The 25,483-nt window shown below is 35.9% G+C and overlaps 1 protein-coding gene across 1 annotated transcript in view; it reads left to right on the plus strand.

Moving 5' to 3' along the window:
* Positions 1 to 25,483, plus strand: part of LOC144964777 (uncharacterized) — a 38,465-nt gene that overhangs the window by 2,579 nt on the left and 10,403 nt on the right. The window contains exons 2-11 of the mRNA XM_078899387.1: positions 287 to 1,101; positions 1,995 to 2,132; positions 2,533 to 2,684; positions 4,078 to 4,159; positions 5,504 to 5,578; positions 5,721 to 5,858; positions 11,992 to 12,068; positions 13,834 to 14,011; positions 23,915 to 23,992; positions 24,357 to 24,464. Coding sequence (XP_078755513.1) covers positions 287 to 1,101; positions 1,995 to 2,132; positions 2,533 to 2,684; positions 4,078 to 4,159; positions 5,504 to 5,578; positions 5,721 to 5,858; positions 11,992 to 12,068; positions 13,834 to 14,011; positions 23,915 to 23,992; positions 24,357 to 24,464 — 1,841 coding nt within the window. The remainder of the gene's footprint in view (positions 1 to 286; positions 1,102 to 1,994; positions 2,133 to 2,532; positions 2,685 to 4,077; positions 4,160 to 5,503; positions 5,579 to 5,720; positions 5,859 to 11,991; positions 12,069 to 13,833; positions 14,012 to 23,914; positions 23,993 to 24,356; positions 24,465 to 25,483) is intronic.

The raw sequence follows: 25,483 nt of genomic DNA on the forward strand, positions 1-25,483 counted from the left end.
TTGATACTTTTGCCGGTGAGGGAGTTGATAATTCACCCGCATTTGCCACCATTACCGATCATTATTTACTGTATCACCGACCACCACTTTACTACGACAACGACGCTTGATTCAGGTTTTTTGTTATTGGCATTCAACACTTTCAGGCGAAGTGACCGGAGCCAACTATGGCCCAGGGCTAGAAAGTCATAGTGATTTTATTGGCAATTGATTGTAGCCATTTTATAAAAATATTGTATGTTTATATTGTTAACGCTTATTTATTACTTGTTTCATTGCATTTCAGCAACACTGTCATTTTTCAAGGGACGGAAAGAGGACACTTCAAAGAAGACTGAGGTTCAAGGGAGGAAAAGACAGAGTTCTACTGGGTCTGATTCTCCAAGCAAAATTGCCAAACTTTCAAGACCACTGGCTGTTTTGGGCTCCTCAGATTCCCCAAATTCCAAAATTGCTCGCCCAGGAACTAAGACGAATTGTCATGACAGCAGTGATCAAGAAGTCAGTTCTAGCTCTGAGGCAGATTCAACTGGAAACAAAGACAATGTAAAGTGTTTGATGGACAGATTTGTTAAAAAGGTCCACAATAACCACAATGAGGAAATTTCTTCAACAAATGATGATGTTGATTCAACAGATAATAATATGCAGGCTAAGAAAAACAAATCTGAAAATGATAAAGAAAATACGATAGAAGTTGAGGGGAATAATGTGGATTCAGATTCTGACTGCAAAATAGTTTCAGATAAAACAAGTCATTCTGATGAGCATAAAACAGATAGCATTGCTGAAGCTCCAGTTAGTGCAAATAAAATTGCTTCTGTGAAAAGTGAAGAAAAGAATGGAAATGTTAAGACTTGCCCAGAGAAAAACGAAAATAAAATTGAAGAAAACATCATAACCATCGTTTCAGACAATGAAGATATTGAGGCAGATCCTGTAGATTTCAACAAGTCCATAGAGAGTGACCTAAGTGAAAGTTTTTCTAAGCCGCTTGATGAAGAGTCCGGAATTATATGCACCTCAACTCCTGCCAAATCAGTCCAAGAATCTGCAGATGACATTGCAACTCCATTATCATCTAAAAAGAGGGGGAAGAAGGTACAGTACCTTGCATTGTTTTTTGGGTTTCCTTTCCTAGTGATCCAAACTATTGTATTCATCCAGTGTCGATAATGTGGTCCTTATTTCCATTTCGCATTGTGGCAGTTGTATTACTTTAGGTGTCTTATTAATTTGCACTATCATTGACATAGCTAGGTGTTGCATTCATTCTTGAATGAAATTAAATGTATTTTGGTCTGGGTCAAGGATACAATTTAAGATCAAACAAAATTTATGATGATGGTTGTTAACTTTGCTATCAAGAGGCATTTTTAATTCATCAGAATAATCAAATTATATTTTCACCTCACAATATAGTCTTTCACTTTCAGAGCCATTAGACCCTATAGCTTTCATTACACAGACACAAAAGCAATTGCGTATCGCTTTTTGGATGAACATAGTCGTGTGGCACCCGGGATAGCATCTGCTATTCAGGCACCGGGTTGGATCTTCATATGTCACACACCGGGACGAGCAGCTCATGTTGCTCGATGCCCAGGATGGTCTCGTGACGGTCAACCGAGATTTACACCTTTGCCCTCCGTGTGCCTCAAGTCCCCTCACCAGCGACAAGGTAGAAGATCCACGAGGCGAACCGAACTTTGCTGATTGGGTCGATCGTCATAACATAGAAGTGTGACAACTTATAAGAGGCTGCTGCTGCTTTTTGTATTGCAAGGTGCCAGATCTAGTAGACCAAGTCCAATCACTGCTGGGTGGACAGGGAATTTAGATTAAATCTTGTCTGCATCCAGGATTGATACCAGTCCCTTTTTTTTTATATGAAATCCACTAAGAACCCCTTATGTTTAAAAGTAAAAATGGTATATAAAGATTAAAATGTTTCGTTTTTCTGTGATTTAATCTATGTTCTTATAACTGTGTAGGTTGATTTAGCAAAAAGAGCTGAGAAAGAGGCTTTGAAACAGAAACAGAAAGAAGAAAGAGAAGAGCTACGTTTGGCAAAGAAAAAGAAATTGGAAGAAGAGAAGGCTGAAAAAGAAAAGTTGCGAAAAGAAAAACAGGTACAGCTTATTTTTTTTCTTCAAAATGCAGCAAAGTAGTTAGTTCTTAGTTTAGAAATTTATGTATAATAGTATAAATGTTTGTGTTTGTTGGTTCCCACATTTTACAAATTTACCATCTTTTTTTTTTAGTTTTAAATCTCAGACTATTTAGGTAAAATTTGATAGAGATACAATTTTGGAAGTTGTAATTCTTGTTGTTGCTTTCATCGTGCAATTGTAAGGAGAAAGAAGTCTGAGGTGGCGTTGTTGGTTGAACACTCTCATCATGAACTGAGTTCAATCGCATGAGGGTCAAGTTTTGTTTAATTTTGCTTCTTTTAAAAAAAAGTCCACTATAGATCTATTCTCTAATGTAAATGCATGCTTAGGTCAAATCTACTCACTTTTCTTTACTTAGGAAGCAAAGGAGAAAGAAAAGCAAGAATTAAAAGAAAAGCAGGCACAAGAAAAGATGGCAAAAGAAAAGTTAAAAGAGGAAGAAAGAATGAAAAAGGAAGAGGAAAGAAAGCTGAAAGAAGAGCAAAGACTAAAGAAACAGGCTGAGCTGGAGTGAGTCAAATTTTAATTGTTTTGTCAATTAATTTTTCTGTTACAGATAGAAGCAAAAAAAACCCAAAAATACTCGGATTCTCAGTGGCACATTTGAATATTGACTTTGTCTTTTCTGTTTATTTTATGTTTTTCCAAGGCGCTTGGTACCTGTTTAGATGTGGTAAAGCACTATATGTGCTATTGTTATTATTATAATATTTAGCATTGATTTAATAAAAACTATAATTGAAATGAGTATTGATTGACCAATCAGGTCTGACTGGATGGGTCATAAGTTAATGTTACTCTGATGTATGCTTCAAGCTTGAGCATAGCTGCCAATCCTACCGGAAATTGCAGGAGACTCCTGCATTTTTAGTTCGTCTCCCGCCCGTCACACTGATCTCCCGCATTTTTAAACTACTTTTAAACTCAATTGTTGGTCATTCTAAAACTGTTTCAAGTCATAGTGTATCTTGATATCAAGTATGTTTAGTTTATTAGTTGTTGCCAGAGACAGATGGAGATTGTTTGTGTTCTAAGTCAGTGATGATACTTATCCGCGGATCCGCGGAAATCCGCGGTTTTCTTTCCTTTCCTCAGTTTTCCTCCTCAGATCCTCGATCCGCGGATATTTCCTTCATTTCCTCCTTTTACTTTTTTTTATATAATAAATCTTTAAAAAATACCTCCTTTTTTAAAAAAAAATATATATATAACAAAAATTTCCTCCTTTTACTGGACTCCGGGCGTTTTAAAGTACTCTTCAAGTACTCAAAAGAAGTCATCCTGCCTACTTTCCTGTGGTGTAAGAATGTTCTAGGTGAGTTTTCCGTTTTTCCGAGACTTTTCCTCCTTTTTGACTTTTTGTGAGTATCATCACTGCTAAGTCCATGTGCAGGCTACTTTGTAATTTCGCTTACTTATCCGAACCAGTGTACTTACTTACTTATCCGAACCAGCGAGTAATTTCGCTTAAGAGTGGATTAATTCAACTATACTCTACCTTGCCCAAGAGACAACCTGATAGACTGTCAGTCTTTTGAAATGTAGATTTATACATTTATGTATCTCCCTGATTTTCTGACCAAAACACCCTCTTAATAAGCTTGGTGGGTTGGCAGCTATGCTTGAGCAAAAGTTTAAAAAGGGAAAATAACTGATCATTCACATTAGAATTACAGCACAAAAATAAAGCAGGCATCTTCACTGCTTTTATTAAAAAGTTGTTTTTTTTTTTGTTTTTTTTTTCATATGCTTCTTTCATCTCAAGGACGACAATTTTTCTTGATTTGTTGGACAGATTGTAAAAACTACAAATATTTCTTGATTAGGGATCCTCTTTTGGCATGAATTGTGATATACTTTTTTTTCAAACTGCCATTTGGCTTTTTTTTTTTTTTTTTTCAAGAGCTAAACAAGAAGAGAAAAAGAAGAAAGAAGAGGAAAAGAAACAGCGAGAGGAAGAAAAGCAGAAAGAGGATGAAGAAAAGGTAATTTTTTTTACCTGCCTCGCATTTATCAATTCAACATTATTGAGCTGTTTATTATCATTATGCTTTACTAATAGCTTTTATGTAAATCGCACAAATAATTGATTTGCGGGTGGTTGGATGGGAGCATCACCCTTGAATTGTATACCTATGATGTTCACATGGGTGTACGATCCGATAGTGATGTCGTTTCTTCTTCTCTTTACTAGCCTATCCTGCTTCTTTGGTTTGTGATTGTATTTTTGACAGGGGATATTTTTTTTTCTGTAAATCTTCTGCCTGTTTGTTCTTGGTTATTTATAATTTAGCTTATGATATCTTTAGGTTATGATTTTGATTTACATTTATACTATTTTTTGTTAGATAGCTTGTTTTTTTGTTTCAGCGGTCTCTCATATAACCTCAATTGTGTTGGAAGAGACCTAAAGCAACAAACAAACAAAAAAATAATTGATTTCTTTCATTAAAAAATTTTTATTATTATTATTATCATCATCATTATTTTTATTATTATTATTACAGTGAAAGCTGCTTAATTGGAGCAGCACCATTACTCAGAAATCGTTCCAAGTTACCCAATTCCGTGAGATTACTTTCGTGATAGCTGTAACAAAAATTATACAGACCTTTTCTTCTGTTGTTTATTTTACATTTTAAAACTGGTTTCGCCTTTCGGAGCCTTAGTGTTACTAGAAATCCTATTTGCCAAATATATGATAAGCTTATTAATAATATTACAAGGTTACCAATTTATCATAGGTGGGAATTGCCCACTATTTAGCATTTCCTGATGAAATAAAGCACTCATCTATTTTGGTTATTATGCTACTGTATTGTGAAAATCAGCATTGGTCGAGATCGACATGCACTTGTTTGCATATCTGGGCATATTGATTGATGCAAATCTTTTTGATCTGTCCAGTGAAGGGCGCGAAATGATGGGGGAAAAACAACTGTCATGGTCGAATTTTGGACTAGTGATTACATCCTAGAAAATTTTGTAAATAACTTTTGCGAATCAACAAGCTATAATTAATTTAAGGAAGGCTTGCAAGTTTTTCATATATCGGTCTGTAAAAACATAGTTTAATGATTTTTAGATTTCCCTGACATTCTGTGCTCGATGGTGTAAATTTTACATTGACTGTTCGGAGCAATGTTGATCCCCAACCCTATATTTTTAATATAATAGATTATTGGTTTTGTTCTTCTTATTATTATGAATGTTTTGGCTACTTGGCAGCGACCTTTTAAAATAACATACTTATGTTAACCTTATTCATTTGAATTTCGTTGTTTGCTAATTTTTATGCATACATATATGTGTTACTTTATTCTTTATAGAGAAAGAAAGAAGAAAAAGTGAAGATGGCATTTCAAAGCTTTTTCAAGACAAAAGAGACACCACAAAAAGCAACTGTAAGTATATATTCATTGAGTAGAGTGTGAAAACTAAGAAATAGGGTAGATCTGGGTTTTTTTTAACTTGATTTTATAAATTGAAACTTACTTAGTAACTGATTATTTTGAAGTCATATCATTTTCAATTTCACTTTGATAGCCAAGCAAGTCATCATCAAGTGGCTTCTTTGTTCCTTTCGAGTTGAAGAAGGATATGCATCTTGCTCCAACATTGCGAAGAGATGCTCTCTGTCAGCAGAAGAAACATTCTCTGGATGAGGCTCTGAAACCTGACCAGGTGAGTTTTGAATGAAACATAATTTTAATTATGTTATAAGATGGTAAATTCAGACATACCAAATTTACTGATTTTATTTTGACTACTCCTTTATTTTGTGATATCTCCCATTGAAGATGGGAAAGCTCAAAAATGACAGCATAAGTTTTTGCATTTGGAATAAATCTACTGACTACTGTTGACTTCCAATTTTCTGTACAGTGGATTTAATGTCCTCATTAAAAAATCGATAAACAGGGATCTCCTTTTTCCTTGTTCGATATTGAAAGCATTGGTTGTTCAAAGGCAACAGTTAACAGGGATGCCACTTTTCCGGTTTTAGCCGGAAATCCGGTTTTTTTACCACCAGCCGGTTTTAATCCGGAACCTCCGGTTTTTGTCCGTCGTCACTATTCAAAAAAAATAATTTTTTTTTGAAAGAAGAAGAAAAGAATCGAGATTTGAGCCGGAACTTTTTCGCCGGGTGAATAATTTGGGGTGTCACCACCGGTCGAATATTTGGGCACCTAAATGGAAGTTTATCTATGCCCATCCCCATCACAATTCCTCCTTTTTAAAAAAAAATTTGATAAATAAACAGTGATTTTGAGAATTTCTCAGAAATTTTCCGCTGAATTTGCCGTGTCAAACATTTCCCTCAAAACCACAAAATCACCATTATGTCTTATCTCATATTTTGACACCAGGGCAATAGTCTCGTGAACTTCAGTGATGGTCCCGTTTTTATGACGTCGGGCCAGACTGAATGGCACCAGATGTCACAATTGACACAGACGACCAGTGGTATTCTTTGATTAGCAGATTGATGGTTGAAGGGGAAGGGGAGGGACAAATCTATCTCTCTCTCTCTCTCTCTCTCTCTCTCTCTCTCTCTCTCTCTCTCTCTCTCTCTCTCTCTCTCTCTCTCTCTCTCTCTCTCTCTCTCTCTCTTTCCCTTTGCCTTTCTTTCCATTTCTCTTTTCTTTTTTTTTTATATAGAATTCCTAAGATCAATTCATAAATTATTCTGGTAGAGAAGTCTCTCCTCTCTCTCTCTCTCTCTCTCTCTCTCTCTCTCTCTCTCTCTCTCTCTCTCTCTCTCTCTTTCTCTCTCTCTCTCTCTCTCTCTCTCTCTCTCTCTCTTCTCTCTCTCTCTCTCTCTCTCTCTCTCGCAAGCATCCATTAAATCTTTACAAAAACTAAATTTATGTTTAATGATAAGAATGGATTTATACTAGTAATAGTAATATATTACATAACACCAATACAAAACTATGTTCCTGTTATTTTTACACTTTGCTTGCGTTTGACCGATAGACGGAGACATTATCCTCCTTTTTGACAAATTGCTATTATTACTACTACTACTACTACTACTACTACTACTATCACCACCACCACATCATCATCCCTACGACCACTACCACATCATCCCTACCACCACTCCTACAACCACCACCACACCATCATCCCTACCACCACTACTACTACAACTACAACCACATCATCAACCCTACTACCACTACTACAACCACCACCACACCATCATCCCTAGCACCACAACTACTACAAATAATACCACATCATCCCTACCACCACTACTACTACAACTACCACTACATCATCATTCCTACCACAGCTACTACAACCACCACCACAGAATCATCCATACGACCAGTACTACTATAATCACTACCACATCATCCCTACCAGCACCACTACTACAACCACCACCACATCATCATCCCTACTACAACCACCAAATGTAATTACACTTTCAACTTTTGAAATTCTCCGAGTCGTGTAAGAAATTGCTGCGAGACAAATTTTGGATCGAATCTCAGTGAATTTGAGTGAAGTTTAGATTTATCGGTTATGGTTGCATGGGTGGGTCATGATCTTCACAATGAAAAATTTTCTCCTTTTATGTGACCAGTCATTCCCACCCCTGATAGCTATTGATATTAATTTGTCTATATTTTGTTTTCAGCACCTTATTTTATCAATTTGAAAACTGTTAACTCTCCTTTCTTTTGTGTGTTATTTGCTCTCAATTGCAATAATAAGTACTGAAACAATATTCCAAATTTGATATTTTTCAAATCCCTACAAAGCCCTTGACGTTGATTTGTATCTCGTCCGCCCAAGTTTTCAGGCTTTTTTAAATTTGCCTGGTGGCATCCCTGAGTTAACTCTCTCGAGTTCACCCTCATTGAAAATCGAACAAATTTGTTTGATTTTCCATGCATATTAACTCTAGAGAGTTAAGGGTAAGCTAGATGGTTATGTATCCTTTTCTATTATTTAAGGGTGATGCCATTTGATTAAGAGAGGCTTTGCACAGAACATTTTCATATTTTCTCTTTACGAGAACAATTTTCAGGTCTTTTTCATTTTAACAAAGGGCATCCATGATTAAGATTGTGGGATTTCAACTGCTCTATTTTATACTGCATATAACAGGAAGCTTGGAAGAAACCTGCTTTCTGTTTGTCAAATACAGGAGATAGTATGTCTGAAATTTTATTGAATGCGCTAGAAATTTGTTGCAAATGGATATAGACTTGTAAATCCTCATTCAATTGTCAAATTTTAAAAATTAGAATAAGAAAATAGACACAAATGTAGCCAGATGAATGAATACATTAAGAGGCTTTTAAACAATAATTAGTAACGTCCCACAGCACTATGCATAGCATATGGGTTGCTTATGTTCTCAATTGATAACTTTTCATGACTGTAACTGTGCCTGAACACATCTCTATCTAGCTATTTTCACACATGGTGAAATGATATTTTTTCTTGCTTTCCGAACCTGTTGTGTTCACAAAGGTAGCCAGTCAGCTGAGCGATAAATTTAACTGCTTCATCTAAGCCAATAACTAAAATGCAAACCGTCGGAAATACATCCTAGAATAAAGTTTTAAATCGAAACTTTGGTGGTTGTTACTTGTTACTTAGGGAGCGTTCACATATTACGTCATCAAAAATTTGCCCTTTTTAGACCCCCCCCCCTCCCCCAAGTCATCACTTGTCATCATGACCTGACACCCCCCCCTCCCCCAACAGATGATGACGTCATCTAATTTAATAAAAACTAAAAGATAACTTTAATTTCACAATATTTATTATTCATTTTTCAAACCATAAACATTGATAATCAACGTTTGATAAAACACATTCAGACATTTTATTAATTTCAGAAACTGTTGATAATTTATGTTTTACGATACAATGGGGACATAAAATTTAAATTTGCAAAGATAAAATCTAACAAACATTATTTAAATTAGGCTACTTGGTGCAGGTGCTATTAAAAAAATTTCAGAAAGTGTAATTTAAAATAGTATAGGAGGCAAATTATTTTATAGCATATTAGTCTTTTAGTGGAATGAATTTCTGTTTCAATTTCCAAACATAAAATTAATTGATTCAAAAATGTTTCTGCCTTGGACCTCTGGCAATGTACTATAAATAGTATCATCAATTTCATCTTCATCGTCATCACTTTCTCCCATTTGCTGTTCTTCTTGTATGCCGCATTTTCGTTAATGGTCTTTCATTGCTGTGATCGAGGAGTGATACAATGAACATTTAGGGCAAGTTCGCCTTTTGAGAAGTGATACCCCTTTCCTATCTTGTTTCTTGAGAGATGGGCAATACTCATCATAGCAATTTATCTTTAGCTGTTGTGAAAGGAACAAACTTTGAAATAGGCTTTCAAATCTTCCATTATTGCCTATCTCCAAACCATCATCACATGAAGCAAGTGGTACAGGTGGTGGCAGAAAACGCTCTGGAAAAAAAGATGAATAGTTAGTACGCCAAGGTTTGCAGCATGAGTTGTCACTGCATTTCACTATTTGCAGCAGATATTGGGATTGACGAATGTGTTTTATCTTCCAATCATCTGTTTCTTGAAATTGAAGTTTGGGTCTTGGATTTTCAGGTGGAGGGATGAATTTTCCAACTACTGGGTATCCATCTATTATCCACTCGGACCAAATATTGGCTAATATTTTTCCAGTAGCTTCAAAGTTCCTTTTTTCCAGATCAACATCAACAGTCTTGTTGCTTCCATCAAGATGACGTCCATGAATATCAAATGGTAAGATGACAGATGCTGTATCCTTTGAAAGCGGTGCCATTCTTCTTTCCACCTCATTATAAGCACTGAAACCTGGAGCGTGTGTAAAGACAAATACAGCATCAATATCCAGCGCCTTGAAATGTCTCTCCCAAGCAGCGAGTGTCTGTCCGTTTTTTGGAGCCTCATCTGGACCACCATCCACTGAAACAAATACTAGGGGTTTGATTTGTCCATTAACTTTGATGACGTCGATTTGCCTGTTTTGATGACATCATCTTGGGTCTGACCCCCCCCCCCCCTCCCCCATGTCAACATTTGGTAGACCCCCCCTCCCCCCCTAGCTGATGACGTAATATGTGAACGCTCCCTTACCACAACTTGATGGCTTCACATTGTAAACCAACTTGTTGACCATGTTTATTCTCAAGTTAGTGTAACTTATTAATAGAAAAATTAGCCATAGATGCAAATTAGTTTTCTGCCATTGTTTTACTCTAGCATTCATGCTGTTCACTGTCACTTTTCACACTTTTCTTTGGATTTTATACCCCACTGAAAATCTGCTTGTTCATTATAATTTACATTTCCATAATATAAAATAAATTCATATTTATTCCAATATTTTTTCTGTAGAACTTTAACTTTGATGCATTCTTTTAATGTTCTCACAATGTGTATGAAGTGCTGATTGCAGTTCTGAGTTGTCAGGCATCGATTAAGATGTGAATGTGAGGAATAATAAGACTGTCACGTCCGGAAATATGATTATATTATTAATTTAAGGGTATAATATGATTTAATGAGTGCTAATGCTTTTTGTGACAGCCCATGGCAATAATTACCTCACCAGTGGAAACAATTTTGAGCATTGTTTTTTTTTTAAGTCATCTTTACTTATATGATAAGACTTGTTTATTTGTCATTCCTTCTCCTTCAGTATCAAAGCATCAATAAATTTCAGCCAATTTTTATCGAGCTCAATAAAGACGTGAATAGACCCAGTTTATTTGGATGATAGTTGTGTGGGCACTTTTGCCCTGGCATAATGGTCACTCTCTGTGTGTATTCTTTCCTTCAATATCTGTTCTTCCTCTCCATATCGTTTTTTTTTTTTTTTGTCCTTATTAAGGATCTTTGATATTTTTGCCCAGTCTTCAGCTGGAAGGGAGTCTGTCAAAAATTTATTTTAAAAAATCAAGGAAATGTAAAGTCTCAGATAATTACCCCATCAGTTTCTCGCATTCTCTTAATCCACTACATGATTGTGGCTGTCACGGGAATTCTCCTCTTTGCAGTTAACGTCTATGGCTGCCTCTCACTTTCATTCACTGCATTTGTGTTGGTTTTCTTTCGCATTATTTGTCCAGCATGTATTTTTGACATTTCCTACTATCGTATGTCTATATGTCTATTGTACACAAAATTTGGCACAATAGTCTTATCTTTAGGTAAAAGCGAATATTTAATTAAGATGTTTTTATTTCAGGATTTTTAGGTTTCTTTGTTGTCAGCTGCCCTCTCAACTTCTATATTAAATTATTTATGATTGATACATATAGTAGGATGTTGCACATAATTTTACCTCTATTATTATCGTCTATTGAAGCAACTCATGGTTAAAATATTCTCAAGTAATCAATGGTTTAAAAATTCTCAAGAAAATTTTTGAAAAAATCTGATTTACAGGCCTTTAGATCTTTGGGAGATAATAAATTTTTCTTTTAAATCACCTTCCTCACAGATATTATAAGTTTTACAATTTGCTTGGTGTGAATTGAATGCTGCATTAATCTCCCTATGCTATATTTTGTTGCTTATCTTCAAAAAAAAGTTTAGTTGGTAAGATTATTGATATCCTAGGTAAACCATACAGTTTATTTTATTATTATTTTCAATTAATCTATAGTTTGTTTACAATCCATCTCTATTAACAGATATTCTCCAGGGTGCAAGGTAATGTGACACATAGAATAACAAAGTACGGCAATTTTTTTTCAACTTTAAAGAAATTACTGTTCAAAATAATTAATTGTCAATATTGATCTGCTTTATAATCTCAAATAGCCATCATCTCCAACTTACCTTGACCACCTGAAAAACAAAAGCCTGAAACCAAGAAGGAATGGAAGAAGATTACGGAAGTATGTCTTTCACTTGCCTTTTTCTTTTCTTTCCTTTTATCCTTTACGTCCAACTTTACCATAATCAATGTAGTTCTACTTTCAAGGTCAAGGTCATTTTTTTTTTCTTACGGGTTATGTCATAAAGTATAGGCGAAAATACTTGTTTTTAACAAACATTAACCTGTTTTCCAATTAAAACTTTATATCAAAGAAAGCATTTGAGAATGATAGGGTTCCAGCTAGTTTGTTGGAGTCAAGAAAGTCATAAACTTGTTGTCCATGTAGTAAATGTAAATGGTAGTAGTTTTGTATCTCTGGTCTTTAAAAAGTTTTTAAATGGTGGTAACTCATGGAAAAAAGAAATCATAGAAAGATTTTTTTAAAACTTAGAGATTTGATTGCTACAAAACTACTTATCCAAATACTCTTAACAACCATGATTACCAGAGCTGCCAACTATACGCCAAAAAGACATATTATCACACCCTTTTCATCAAATTATGTGTTTATGCTTTTTTATTCCTCATTACGCCCTTTTTGTCGTCAAGGTCGTGTGGGTGATTTAAGCAAAACAGTTTTTATCCGGAATCTCGTCTCACTGAAAACGGAAGAAAGCTGCATTTTCATCATCCACCTCCAGCCTATCTTGGTTTCTGAAGCCTAAACCAGAGGCTTTATTTGGGCAGAAGTCGCCTTTACCAAATTTTATTTCGAGAGGAATCTTTCAATGGCCATTATAGATTATTGTGGTGTTATATGTCTATAAATAATGCCTTTGCATTGCATAATTACATATTTTCCTTCGAAATTACACATTTTTTTCTGTCAAAATTACACCTTTTCTTCAGTTGGGGTTGGCATTTCTGGATTACTTCTTCTCATTGTTCTTCTTTACTTACAGATTAATTGCAGAGGGTATTTTCTTGCATTGACAAATAAACAGCAAACAACATTTTTATTCCTTACAACTGTAAGGAAGAATTTAAAAATAAACATACAGTTTATTATTAAGTCAGATTTTGAAAATTATAAATAAAACTAAACCAATAACATCTTCTAACAGCTTACATGACATATATGTTTTAAGCGAACGTTTAGAAATAGACAAACATTCTTTTTCACGAATGCTCTGTGGTAAGGCGTTCCAAACAGAGGGTCCGAAATGAGAAAAGACATTTATTCGAGGGACAACTAGTTTGGTGAAATCACTGGCCGAACGTAAGAGGCGGGGTTTTGAATATCTTTCAATTAGTTCCGAAAGGTAGGAAGGAGCAACAATACACCAAAACACAAGCTTTGAATTACACCTTTTCTCAATGGGCAGCCACTGCAGGTCATGAAGCAGAGGTCTGGCAGAATCACACCTACGCTTCATGAACACTAGTCTGACAGCGCTGTTCTGGACAATCTGAAGACGTCTCAGATTATATTGCGAAATATCAAACAACGGAACATTACAATAATCCAATATCAATACCACGAGGGACACAACCAGTTGTTTGGTCACATCCTCAGATATGAACTGTCTAATGGAAGCAATCTTTTTTAGTTGGAAAAAGAGAGATCTAACCAAATTATTAACCTGATGCTCCATGGACAGTCCAGAGTCTAAGAATGTGCCGAGGTTTTTCACTTTGTCAACGAGTTGAATGGAGGCATCCCTCAGCTTCAAATCTGTTTCACTTTTCCACTTCCTGTTCCCCAAATACAGCACCTTGGATTTTTGGTTTATTTTCTTTGTTTTTTCAGTGTAGGTCTTATTATACATTTTGTCTCTCTACAGAAATCCAAAACCAGCTGATGAAATGGATGTTGAAATTATTCACAATTCTGAGGCTCTAAAGAAAGTTTTCCACAAGGTCAAGATTCTTCAGTTCCATACTGATAACAGACCTCCTTATTTTGGTACATGGAGAAAAGAAACTAAACTCAGTCCCAGAAACCCTTACAAAAAGGATGAGGTAGGTATAATTGTTGACATGGTCGATTTGTATTTTGTAAGTTATGGATTCATCAAGATCACTTTTACTCTTGAATAAAGGTTAGCGCTTGGAATAGGGATGAATCTTCATATAATATTCAGGTAGCTGGATCTTTCTTACTTACTTATTTATCCGAACCAGCGACCACCTGAGCTTTAGCCCTTCGGTCTTGTGCCATGACGTAGAAGTTAGATGTCTTTTGTGGTTGTTCCAGGTGACTATAAAGTTTGTTACTGATGCTTGGATTTGGTGGGAGGAATGTGCATCTCAGGTCTTCAAGAGGTTGACATTCAAGCAAGTGGTGTGTTACTGTTTCATTGGGGTGTTGACATAGGGGGCAGGAAGGGGATGTGTCTTTTGTAATTTTGTAATAGTTGTTGAGCGGTATGTGTTGTGTTCTTAGTTGGAAGATGATGCTTTGCTGGTGTCTTCTGAGCTTATTTAGGCAATCAGTCTTTACAGGAGTGGTCATATGGGAGAACATACATCTACCCGTGGTGCTCATTGCCCAACTGTTCATCCATTCTTCTCTCTTTTTTGGTTTGATTATTTGTTTCGCTGTGTCTAATGATACTGGAATTGATGGTTAGTCTGTCTGCATTGTCATTTCCTGGTATATTTGAATGTCCCGGTATCCACTGGAGAGATAAAGTCTACTCTGTGTGTTGTAAGGAATCCATCTAGTTGAGATCTTAAACTATTGAACGTTGAGGAGAGTTTAAATCGAGAGCTTGGAGAACCGATTTGGAGTCTGTGAAGATGACAGTGTTTTGAAGTTTTGAAGGGTTTAGCTGGAAAACAGAAGAGAGGTGTCGCAGTGAGGCTTCTATTGCAACTGCCTCTGCCTCGTAGTTTGAGCAGGAGCTTCCGCAAGAATTGTGGATTTTATCACAGGTTTTATCTGGGTATTCTACTACAAACCCATACCCAGCATTTTTAGTTCCTTTGTGGGCAGATCCATCTGTGTAAACATGTATCCAGTTGTCTGGGTATTCTTGTATTGTCTTCATTGCTAATGTTTGCATATCTGATTTGTTTTTATTTCTTGTTGTTTCTTCTATGAGGTTAGTCTTTAGTTTTGGAAGTTTTAGTTCGGCGTATGGAGGTTTTTGACTGATTAAAATAGATTTTTCTCTGTTTTCTGGGAGTCTGTGTCTTTCATTCAAGTTGTTAGCAATGTGTAGCAGGGATTTTTGTTTTAATCTTGTTCTTGGTTTCCATTTCTCTGCCAGAATTCTGTTTGGATGGTTTTCCTCTTTTCGTTTGTATCTTTCAACCATTTCAAGCACTGCTGATTCTCTGCGAAGTCCAAGTGGTTCCAAATTAGTATGTATTTCACATGCTGCTGTGGGTGTCGATCTCAGGGCACCGGAGATGAAGCGAAGGGCTTGGTTTTGTACTCTGTGTGTGTTTTTACTAAGGTAGCTGGATCAAATCCAATCCAATCCATGACTGTTGCAGCCTCAGTGTTGACGGTAAACACACTATGAATGATTTGGCTGGTACTGTTCTATAAGCTTGATTATTTAGAGCTACTATAACAAGTGTATAAATTCCTAGGTTCATAAGAGAATGAATTCCATATCTGAATCACAATTAGAAAGAATTAAAGTAGATGCGTATGTGTGTGTTTGTGTGTATTTAGGAAAATGGTACTCTCTAAATATTTTCCTTTCTTAGTTTTTCTGCAGATTGTCCATTTGAATTCTGGTATCTAGACCTGTAAATTCTCAGTCAATTAACTGAAATCAGTCAATTTGTCAAATTAAAATATTTTAAAAAAAGGAAAGAAAGAAAGAAAGAAATGAAAAAAGAAAGAATTCACAAATCGTAGTCGAATGACCGTAAAGTAATTAGGAGTGTTCCACAGCGCTACGCATAGCTCATGGGGACCGTTTATATTAACGATGTATATATTGCCAAGACTAATCGACGCTTTTTATAAAAGGCGTGTCTGAACACATCCCTGGGTATTTTCACACATCCTTCGTTAAATTATTTTTTCACTTTCCAAACCCAACGGTAGCCAATTTTAACTGAGCCACCGAGCGATAAATTTCACTGTTTCGTCTAAGCCAAAATTGACCACAATTACCTGGGACTCTCAAAAACTATGATAATCTAAATTGCGAATGCCCGGAAGTCCGTTATGTAGACACCTTCAAATCGAAAGTTTGGATAGATTGCTACAAAGCACATTTCGATTGCCTCACGTTGTAAACAAACTGGTTGACCGTTTCTTCACTGATTGGGTACCTAATTATAAGGAACAATGGTAAGTAGCCTAATTAATTCCCGCGCAAATTAGGACGTTTTCTGCCATTGTTTTGTTCAAGCGTGCTTGCTGTTTACACTGTGGCGATTTACTATTCATTTCGATTCTTTGGATTTGTCCGCTACCGCTACGCCTGACTGCCGAAGTTTCTTCAATTGATAATTCATTTCTACTTAGCCTAATAATTCAGTGTATTGGCCAGAAGTCATATTTATTTCTTTTTTGTTTCTCTCATTAACTGATTGAAAATCAAGTTTGCTCATTGCTACATTATTTTAATGTTCTCACAATGCCTGAGCTGTTCGTGGATCGCAATTCAGACTTGTCGAGCATCGATAAAAATGTGAGGAATAAATTCAATTGGTCATGGCTAGAAGTTAAAGATGGCAATGGTGATTATTTTTCTGACTATGTCAGAAAAATTCCAGAGGCAGGAATCGGCTTTTGTTTGTATTGTTGTCAACGTTTGAAGTATGGTCACAAGGGTATAGGCTTTCTCAAAAGGCATGCACAGTCTAAGTCACACATTGGTAGAAGGAATTCAGTCAAAGGAAATCAGTCATTGCCAGCTTCTTTTCAAATGTTAAATAGTTTAGAAAAGGGATCATCCCATGTCAGTTCTACTCATACACATCCTTATGGTGTTGCCCCAAATGTTTGTAAAGCTAGTGGATCCAGGCTGAATCAAAATTCTGAAGATCATGTTTCACAACCATTACCACCACCGCCTCCAAGTATGAAGGATAGGATAGCTCATCAAGAAGCTATTATTTGTTCTTTTATTACTGAGCATTCACTAACTCTAAGCATGGCACCACACCTAATAGGACTTGCCCAGCTTCTTTCTCAAGATCACAAAGCTCTGCAATCTTTAAAAATGGAAAGACAGACTGCCACATATAAATAAAAGTTTGGCCTGAAGGAAATACAGAGGAAGCGATTGATCGGGAAGATGAAGGAGAACTATTTTTCAATAAATTTAGATGAAGCCACAACAAAGCATGGGAAGAAAAGGGTCCTCAATATTCTTGTATGTTTTTATGATGTGGACCTGGAGAAATCTGTTGTTTATCTTTATGCTTCAGGTGAACTGTTTACAGTAAATGCAGAAACAGTATACAAAAGTGTCATTGATATCCTGGTTCAAGACAACATCCCTCTTACAAATTTGATCACTGTTTTGTCAGATTCTGCTTCTTATATGAGAGGTGAACATAATGGATTTTTTATGAAACTCAAGTCTGACGCCCCTCATCTTGTGGATATTGATGGTGACATTTGTCATCATATACATAATATTACAAAAATATTTTCACCTTCAATTGATCCAGCAAGTCATATTTCAAAATTGCTTGATGACATTTTCAGGGACATTGAATACAGTGCAGATATAAGACGAGATTTTTTATCGATTTGTCAATTTCTCAACATAAAACGTCTACTCCCTAAAGAGAGAGTTTGTCACAGGTTGTTGAACATACTGGATTGTAGTGCCGCGCTGAGGACCGGACCGAGGACCGGTCCCACGGTCTTTTAGCTGTGAACCGTGGTCCAGTCCCAAAGAGGAAGACCGCCGGCGGTCCTCACTTCTTATCACCTTTCAACGGTCTCGCGCCATACTACTTCCCCCGCGATTCGTTGCCTCGGTCCTTTGCCTATCTTCCACCAATCACCACCCATCCCACTTAATTAATCGCACCCACCCCCCTTTGCCATACACTAAACGACACAGACGACCATAGAGACAGACGACCACCTCCCTCCACTCCGCAAACCGCCCTTTCGTGTGTGAGATGGGGGGAACAGGAGGCGCACGCCTTGGACGATTCCATTATACGGGGTAAATTTCAAAATTTACTACACCATAATGATCGCAATGACAATGATCTATGATGAAGGCATGACCCCTCTTCTCTAATGGGTTATTGTTTGAAATGTATGTGACTACTAAAGATGTGTGTGTGTGTGTGTGTGTGTGTGTGTGTCGAACCTAGCAAGTTGCAAGTCTGATTTTTTTGTTTTCTTTTGTCCATCTCTTGTCGCCACTCCTTTCTATCGCATTGTTGTCATTTAAAATAATACAATAATATTAAAATTTCGTTTGGTGTTTTAACTAATCAAGTAATATGAGTTTCATTAGTTTCTTCCGTCCAAAAAAAAACAGTTATAACGTCTGTATTTTTAAAAGGTCCAATAGAATATTTGGGGACCCCGATAGCTCAGTTGATAGAGCACTCTCTTTATACGCAAAGGGCCAGAGATCGATCCCGGGTGCAGTCGATTTTTTTCTGAATCCCTGTCTACTCAGCAATGAATGGGTAGCTGAGTTTGTTAGATCTGGCGAAAAGTCACCATCGACCCCTCTTATCACCTCATCCACACCCTCTTATTATAACTTCACGTCTCTCTCTTACTCTTCAATGCTCGCTGCCCTCTAATGTGTGTGTGTGGGGGGGGGGGAGGGGGGGGTAGGGGTTGCGGGTGTGTATCAACGCCCCGAACAACCCGATCAACGCCTTGGGCGGTGCCATTATCTCCATTAATGGGGATAAATTTCAAATTTTATTAAATTATCGAAGTAACAATGAAGTACGGTGAGCAAATAAAGAAGGCATCACCCCTCTTCTCTAATTAGGTTACAATTTGAAATGAGTGTGACTACTCCGTGTGTTTTACTCCTGTAGGCCACGGTTTTCATCGTGTAGCGGTCTTTAACGGTTCAAGAATGAACGGACCGGTCTAGAGACCGGTCCTTGCGGTCTTCATTTCCCAAGGACCGTAGGACCGTGGTCCTTAAGCTTGCCAAGGACCGCCCCGCACTACTGGATTGTGCCCAACGTTATGATGAGTTGAAGGATAGCATTTATGTTTTTTACTTCTCTTGGTTGTCAATAAAGGATAAAGAATTGTTTCAATCAAGCATTATGGATGTTTTCAAGCACAGATCCACTTCTGAAAATAGCAGACAAGCAATTTATAAAATAATGAGGAGACTTAAGTCAAAAAATTTGACAGTGGCTGGGAAAGCAAGGAAATCAAGAATATGTCAAAAGATTTTTGATTTTTCATCCAAAACAACAGTGCTTCATGATGTGATTTTATATGTATTTCCTCTTTTCAAGAGATTTGTTTTGGCATTTGAGCAACATAAACCAATGCTTCATCTTTTGCACGACGAACAAGTCAATATTTTTCGGAATTTTTTGCAATTTTATATTCGACCAGAATTTATCAGGGAATCTGGCAAAGATTTGCATTCTCTTGATTTGTCAAAACCAGAAATTTATTTACCTTACAAACATGTTAATATTGGAAGATGTAGTGAGACCAGATCCCTCTCTAAGCTAGGACGAGAAGAAAGAAATAGTTTCCTCAAGTTATTATTTGAAGCTTACAAAGCTACAGGCATTTATATGCAGAAAAAGCTGCCCCTCAATAATCCATTTCTAAGGACTCTTTCTTTATTGGACCCCAGGGCTTTTGGATTTGGCGACACTGCAATGGCATTGAAAAAGCTGCCTTCAATGTTGAAATCAATACAGGCCTCGAAGTGGGCCGGGAAAACCGGGAAAAGCCGGGAACTTTATTTTGAAATTTCCCGACCGGGAAAAGCCGGGAAAATCGTTGAAAATTGTCTGGGGCCGGGAAAAAGCCGTGAGAAAAATTTAGGTGAACAACAACCCAACATGTATTCTTCCGCGTAATCATTACCCAACCTGCGAACGATCGGCTTAGAGCATGGCAGCAGCCTCTTATGGTTTCCTCACACTACTAGGCCCTATGTTATGACGATCGACCCAATCAGCAAAGTCCGGTCCGCATTCGTAGAGTACACAGACTATTACCATGTTTCCTGTGCATGACGTAATTATAGTGGTTTCGAGTCATCGCTGAAACACTGGAAGACGGCAATGGGATAGTTACGTCAGTTGTTGAATAAATTATCCAGGCACGGTTGATAAGTAAAAAAAGCAAATTATGTTGTAGTTACATTTGAAACAAACAAGGTATATCACTGATCTCGTCTCATTGAGATATAAAGAATGATATAAAAATCAAGAAAATCGACCGATAAATAAAAAAGTTGCTAAAAAAATCGAAAATAAACAAAAGGAATTTTTAAAATCGAATTTATTCGTAAAACAGTTGGTTTTCAACCGATTTTTCTGAAACAAGGACCAATGTTCTTCTTTTTTCAAGCCGATTTCAACAATGTGACTTTCAAATTCCTCAGAATTATATTTTTTACTTTTATTTTTTAGCTTTTAGGCCTTCTCAAAAAGGTGCCACTTGCACAACAATAGCGTAATACATCGACGGCGAGAAGCGTCTTTGTTTCGACCAGCCGGTTCGGTTAGATAGCCTGTGATTGGTCGAAAGACTTAAAGACGCTTGATTCACTCAGTCGACTCATCATTGTCGACAAGACAAGAGTGCTAGAAACACACATCCCTCCCCTCATCTTAGTAGTGTGTGTGTGAGTGTGTGTTTTTTTTTTTTTTGTTTTTTTTTGTGTTTTTGACTTGGTCATGAATGCGATTGTTAGCTAAGCTAAGAAAGACGGTCGACGTCCTTAGGCTACTTTAATTAATTTTCGTGACTTGTTATTCAATTATTTGGAGATGGCAGATTAAGGTCGTTTACTCATTGTAATTTGTACTAAGTTTGTTTTGTCTGTCTCTAGATTAACTAGCTTTATTTCATTCATGTGCAATTCAATAAGTAGGCCACAAGTCTTTGGACGCTACTTTCTCTCTCATAGTAATATTCAAATGTCTTTTTCTCTCTATTGATTTCTCTTCTCTTTGTCTCTTTTCTCCCCATTTCTCTCTCTCTCTCTCTCTCTCTCTATCTCTCTCTCTCTCTTTTTAAATATTTTTTTTGCATGTTGTAGGAGGCCTAGACTTCACAGGAATACGTCCAAGTATTAATAGCCAGAGTCAATATATTTCTTTCTCTCAGTATCAGCCACTCTCTTTTTCACTCACATCTCTCTCTCTCTCTCTCTCTCTCTCTCTCTCTCTCTCTCTCTCTCTCTCTCTCTCTCTCTCTCTCTCTCTCTCTCTCTCTTTTTTTTTTTCCTTTTTTTTCCCCACGGATGGTGTAGGCTTAGTAGATACTGGATGGCTTGTTATAGTAATATGTACTACGAGTCAATAATTTCCCCCTCTTTTCTGATTCTCTCTCTCTCTCTCTCTCTCTCTCTCTCTCTTTCTCTCTCTCTTTCTCTCTCTCTCTTCTCTCCTCTCTCTCTCTCTCTCTCTCTCTCTCTCTCTCTCTCTCTCTCTCTCTCTCTCTCTCTCTCTCTCTCTTATATATATATGTGTATATATATATATATATATATATATATATATATATATATATATATATATATATATATATATATATATATATATATATATATATATATATATATATATATATATATATATATAGGTATTGGTAACTGGTCTAGAATTGATGAATATGCTTGAAAATTACTACCTTAAAATTTTCCCTAGAGCCTGAAAAAAACCAGGAAAAAACCGGGAAAGAGCAGGGAAAAATATTTTCCTGAATCACTTCTAGGCCTGTCAATAAATGCTCCAAATTTTGACAATGAAATTATGATGTTACAATCAGACCCAAGTATTCACCCTGTTGATGTTGACTTGTCCCTTGATTTGTGGTGGACAAAAGTTTTCAAACTTGCAAAGTACCCTTCTGTTCAAAAGGTAGTGAGTGCATGCTTGTCTATTTTCACAGGTCCAAGCACTACTAATAGCACAAGTTTACTAATTAGCACATACGAAGCCTACATGTATACTAAATATGAATTGCTTGCTTTGAATACCACAACATTAAAGAAATATATGCAAGACCTAATGCTGTGACCTCACCAATAGATTCTTCACTTGCATATCACATGCAGACAGCATCATCAAGACATAATGCAGACAGCAGGAAAAGACAAATATCATCAACTGACCAATTGCCTTCAGCAAAACGTTCTCGTTGCTTATAGCCATGGAAATGATAAGATATAGACATAATTTTGTTTTGTTTTCCAATATATTTTTGCCTTGAAATGGACTTGCATCATTCAACAGTGGTGATATGATGAACAAAAGCTTGTTTTGCTTTCTTTTTTAAAATCTGGAGTGTTTTATGTCAATAGTTTTTATAGTTCATGATCAGATTTTTGAGGTTGCTTTGTGTGGTGTACATACTTGATTGTGACAATTAGTTTATTTTGAAAGCCTATAGCTTTAATTACCTCATCAGTAGAAACTTTGTTTGGAGCATTGTTAGTCGTTGATGAAGTCTTCTTTACTGATATGAATGACATGCTTATTTAGCATTCCTTCTACATCAAATCAATGGCAGTCATACTTCCAGTAAGTAATAACACCCACTATTCTAATGTATTGTATTTATCACTCTCCTCTCTAATGATGCCCTTATTTAACAAAAAAAAAAAAACTCGAATCTTCAGTTTGTCGAAGAGTTTCAGTCAATTTTTTTAGAGCTCATTTACAGGTCTAGGTATCTTCTTTTCATCTTTTTGGACCAATCTTTTGTTGCTCTCTTCTTTTGACCAGTGATTTTCATCCCATAATTTTGTCCCATCAGATCTGTTTCTAAGGATTTGTTGCATGTTCTTGTGATTTGTTCGACTTTCAGGACGATTGTTGGGTACACTTCAATTGTATTCTAGGATAAGTCTAACAAAGACATTGTAGCGCTTCTCTTCGACTGGCTGTAGATTTTCTCCATTTCGTCTACCTTTTTGATTTGAAAATTCTAAGGAGAATTTGTTCATTAAAAATCTGTAATACGGTCCACTCCGGATATCGCATCACCTTCGGATCAGCGAAAATGTTGCGATTATCCAATGTTGAGTTTCCTATCCACTATTGCAACATTTTGTACATATATGGTAAACAGTTTGATTTTATAAGTCAAAATATTTTTTATCGACTTTACCACATGGCATGACTGGGTGAGTTATTTTCATTCTTTGAGACAACACAATGGCAGAAAAATTTCATGATGAACTCGTTGAACTATGGAATACATGTAAAAAAGCGTTAGGGGAAAATTAAAACAATTGAATATTGGACAGTACTTTTGGAACACAGTATAGAAGACCATTACTGTCAGTGTTAAACCTCTACAACTTTCCAAATTTTTATGCTCCTTTGTAAGCGTGGGGGGGGGGGGGGTGTAAGAGAGAGTATGTATGGGTTTTCAAAACTGTTATGATGATCATCTTCATATTGATGTTTAGATCATTAATCATTTTGATGTTTATATATTATTATTTTATAAATGTATTTTTTTCTATCTATGTATTGTAGTTTTTATTTCAAACATTGTAAACCAAATGACAAATTGCTATTTTTTGGACATTGTTCCATCCAAAATATGGCAAGTGATGTTTTAACACTACAAGAAATGGGACAGACTGGCTCCATGAGAGCCTTATTGCTCCATTGGGCTCATTGTTGGCAGTATGCATTACATATTTCTCGAGTTATATGTGATGATGCAACAAGTGATTTGAATTTCAAATGTTAGATATTAAATGCAGTTATTTGAAAAATGTCACATTTTCTTTTCAGGATGTTTTTGATTATGAGGTTGATAGCGATGAGGAATGGGAAGAGGAGGAGCCAGGAGAAAGTTTATCTTGTTCAGATGTATGAAATTTTACTCAATTGATTCATTTATTATTTGCATTATACTACTGGAAAAAGAATTATGATTTTAAAATATTTTTTTTGTTTGTTCCATACATGAAGAAAAAGTGCCATCAATTATTGGGCAATATATTAAAATGTGGGTAATACAACAGTTGTTGGTTAGCAAGTCCATGACAAAAAATTATCTCGCCTTCACCAGAACAAGAAAATTAATTAATAAAGTTTAACTTTTTGAATTTTTTATTTTAAGATTTTAGAAAAAAATTGGGATTGCTCTGGAAAATCATCTCTTTCTATTTTTATTGACACAGCTCCATTTCAGTGTGACACATAATTGGATGTAACCATACTCTTTCCACAGGGAGAGGAAGAAAAGGAGGAAAAAGAAGAAGATGAGGAAGAAGATGGTTGGATGGTTCCACATGGCTATTTGTCAGAGGATGAAGGTTGTAATGAAGATGATGATGATGTAAGAGCTTATGGAAATATCATTTTTAGTTTTTCATTGATCTGCTTAACGTGATTGAAAATATTTTATCAACTTATATTTTAGATCGTATTCTTTATTCTTTTCAGGATTACAGAGACATAACTGTAACTAATTTGTGTTTTTGTTGACATTGAAAATCTTTTTTTTTTAATATAAAAATTTAGAAATTATGGTGTTTTCTGCCTAATATTTGGTCATTAGGTTGCAAAAAAATGGACTTACAGGCAAATTGGCTCTGTAATGCATCAAATCGATCTTGCAATTTTATATTGTATCTAATATAAGGTTAAGGTGCCAAAAAAGATGTTTTGTTCCAGACCTTTCAACCGATACGATTTTGTCGTATTTTCGTTACGATTTTTGGCCCCAGATATGTGCTTACAATTCCAAAGGATTTAGTACGATTTTTTTTTTTTTAATTTTCTCTCGAGCGTGAATGATGTTGAAAATGATACATTTGATGCAATGATAAATCCATGTCATACATCAACTGTTAACTTTAGTTTCTAAATGATGCATTACATTTTGTACTCTAATTATCATTTCAGTGAGTTATATAATGCCAGTTTTCACGAATATTTTTTTTCATAACCTTTTGAGGATTTGCATAGAATTATGCACTCAAGCTTATTTTATACTTTACTTAGGCCACATTTAATCTTTTACTTGTTAAATAGAACATTTTCAGTGAAAATTGAAATGAACTAACATATTTGACAATGAAGCCATAAATTAAAAACTGTATTGCTAATAAGCTAATATAATGGATTATTTCCCTTTATAATAACCAGAATTATTTTATTTCGATTTTAAAGTTTTATAGTGGTTATATTTTTTTTTCTGTATTGTTTTATATTTTTTATTTTTCTATTACCAAATGGCAGCTCGAGGAGGCGGAGTGAATGCTCAAAAAAAAAAAGATATATGGATCATTAGATAACATATTAATATATGGAAAATTTCTTGTCACTGTTGCAAAATGTCATCTATTGAATCTC

Source organism: Berghia stephanieae, chromosome 2 (genome assembly GCF_034508935.2).
Source record: "Berghia stephanieae isolate SIO BIC M18660-M18661 chromosome 2, UCSD_Bste_1.3, whole genome shotgun sequence".
Lineage (NCBI taxonomy): Eukaryota > Metazoa > Mollusca > Gastropoda > Nudibranchia > Aeolidiidae > Berghia > Berghia stephanieae.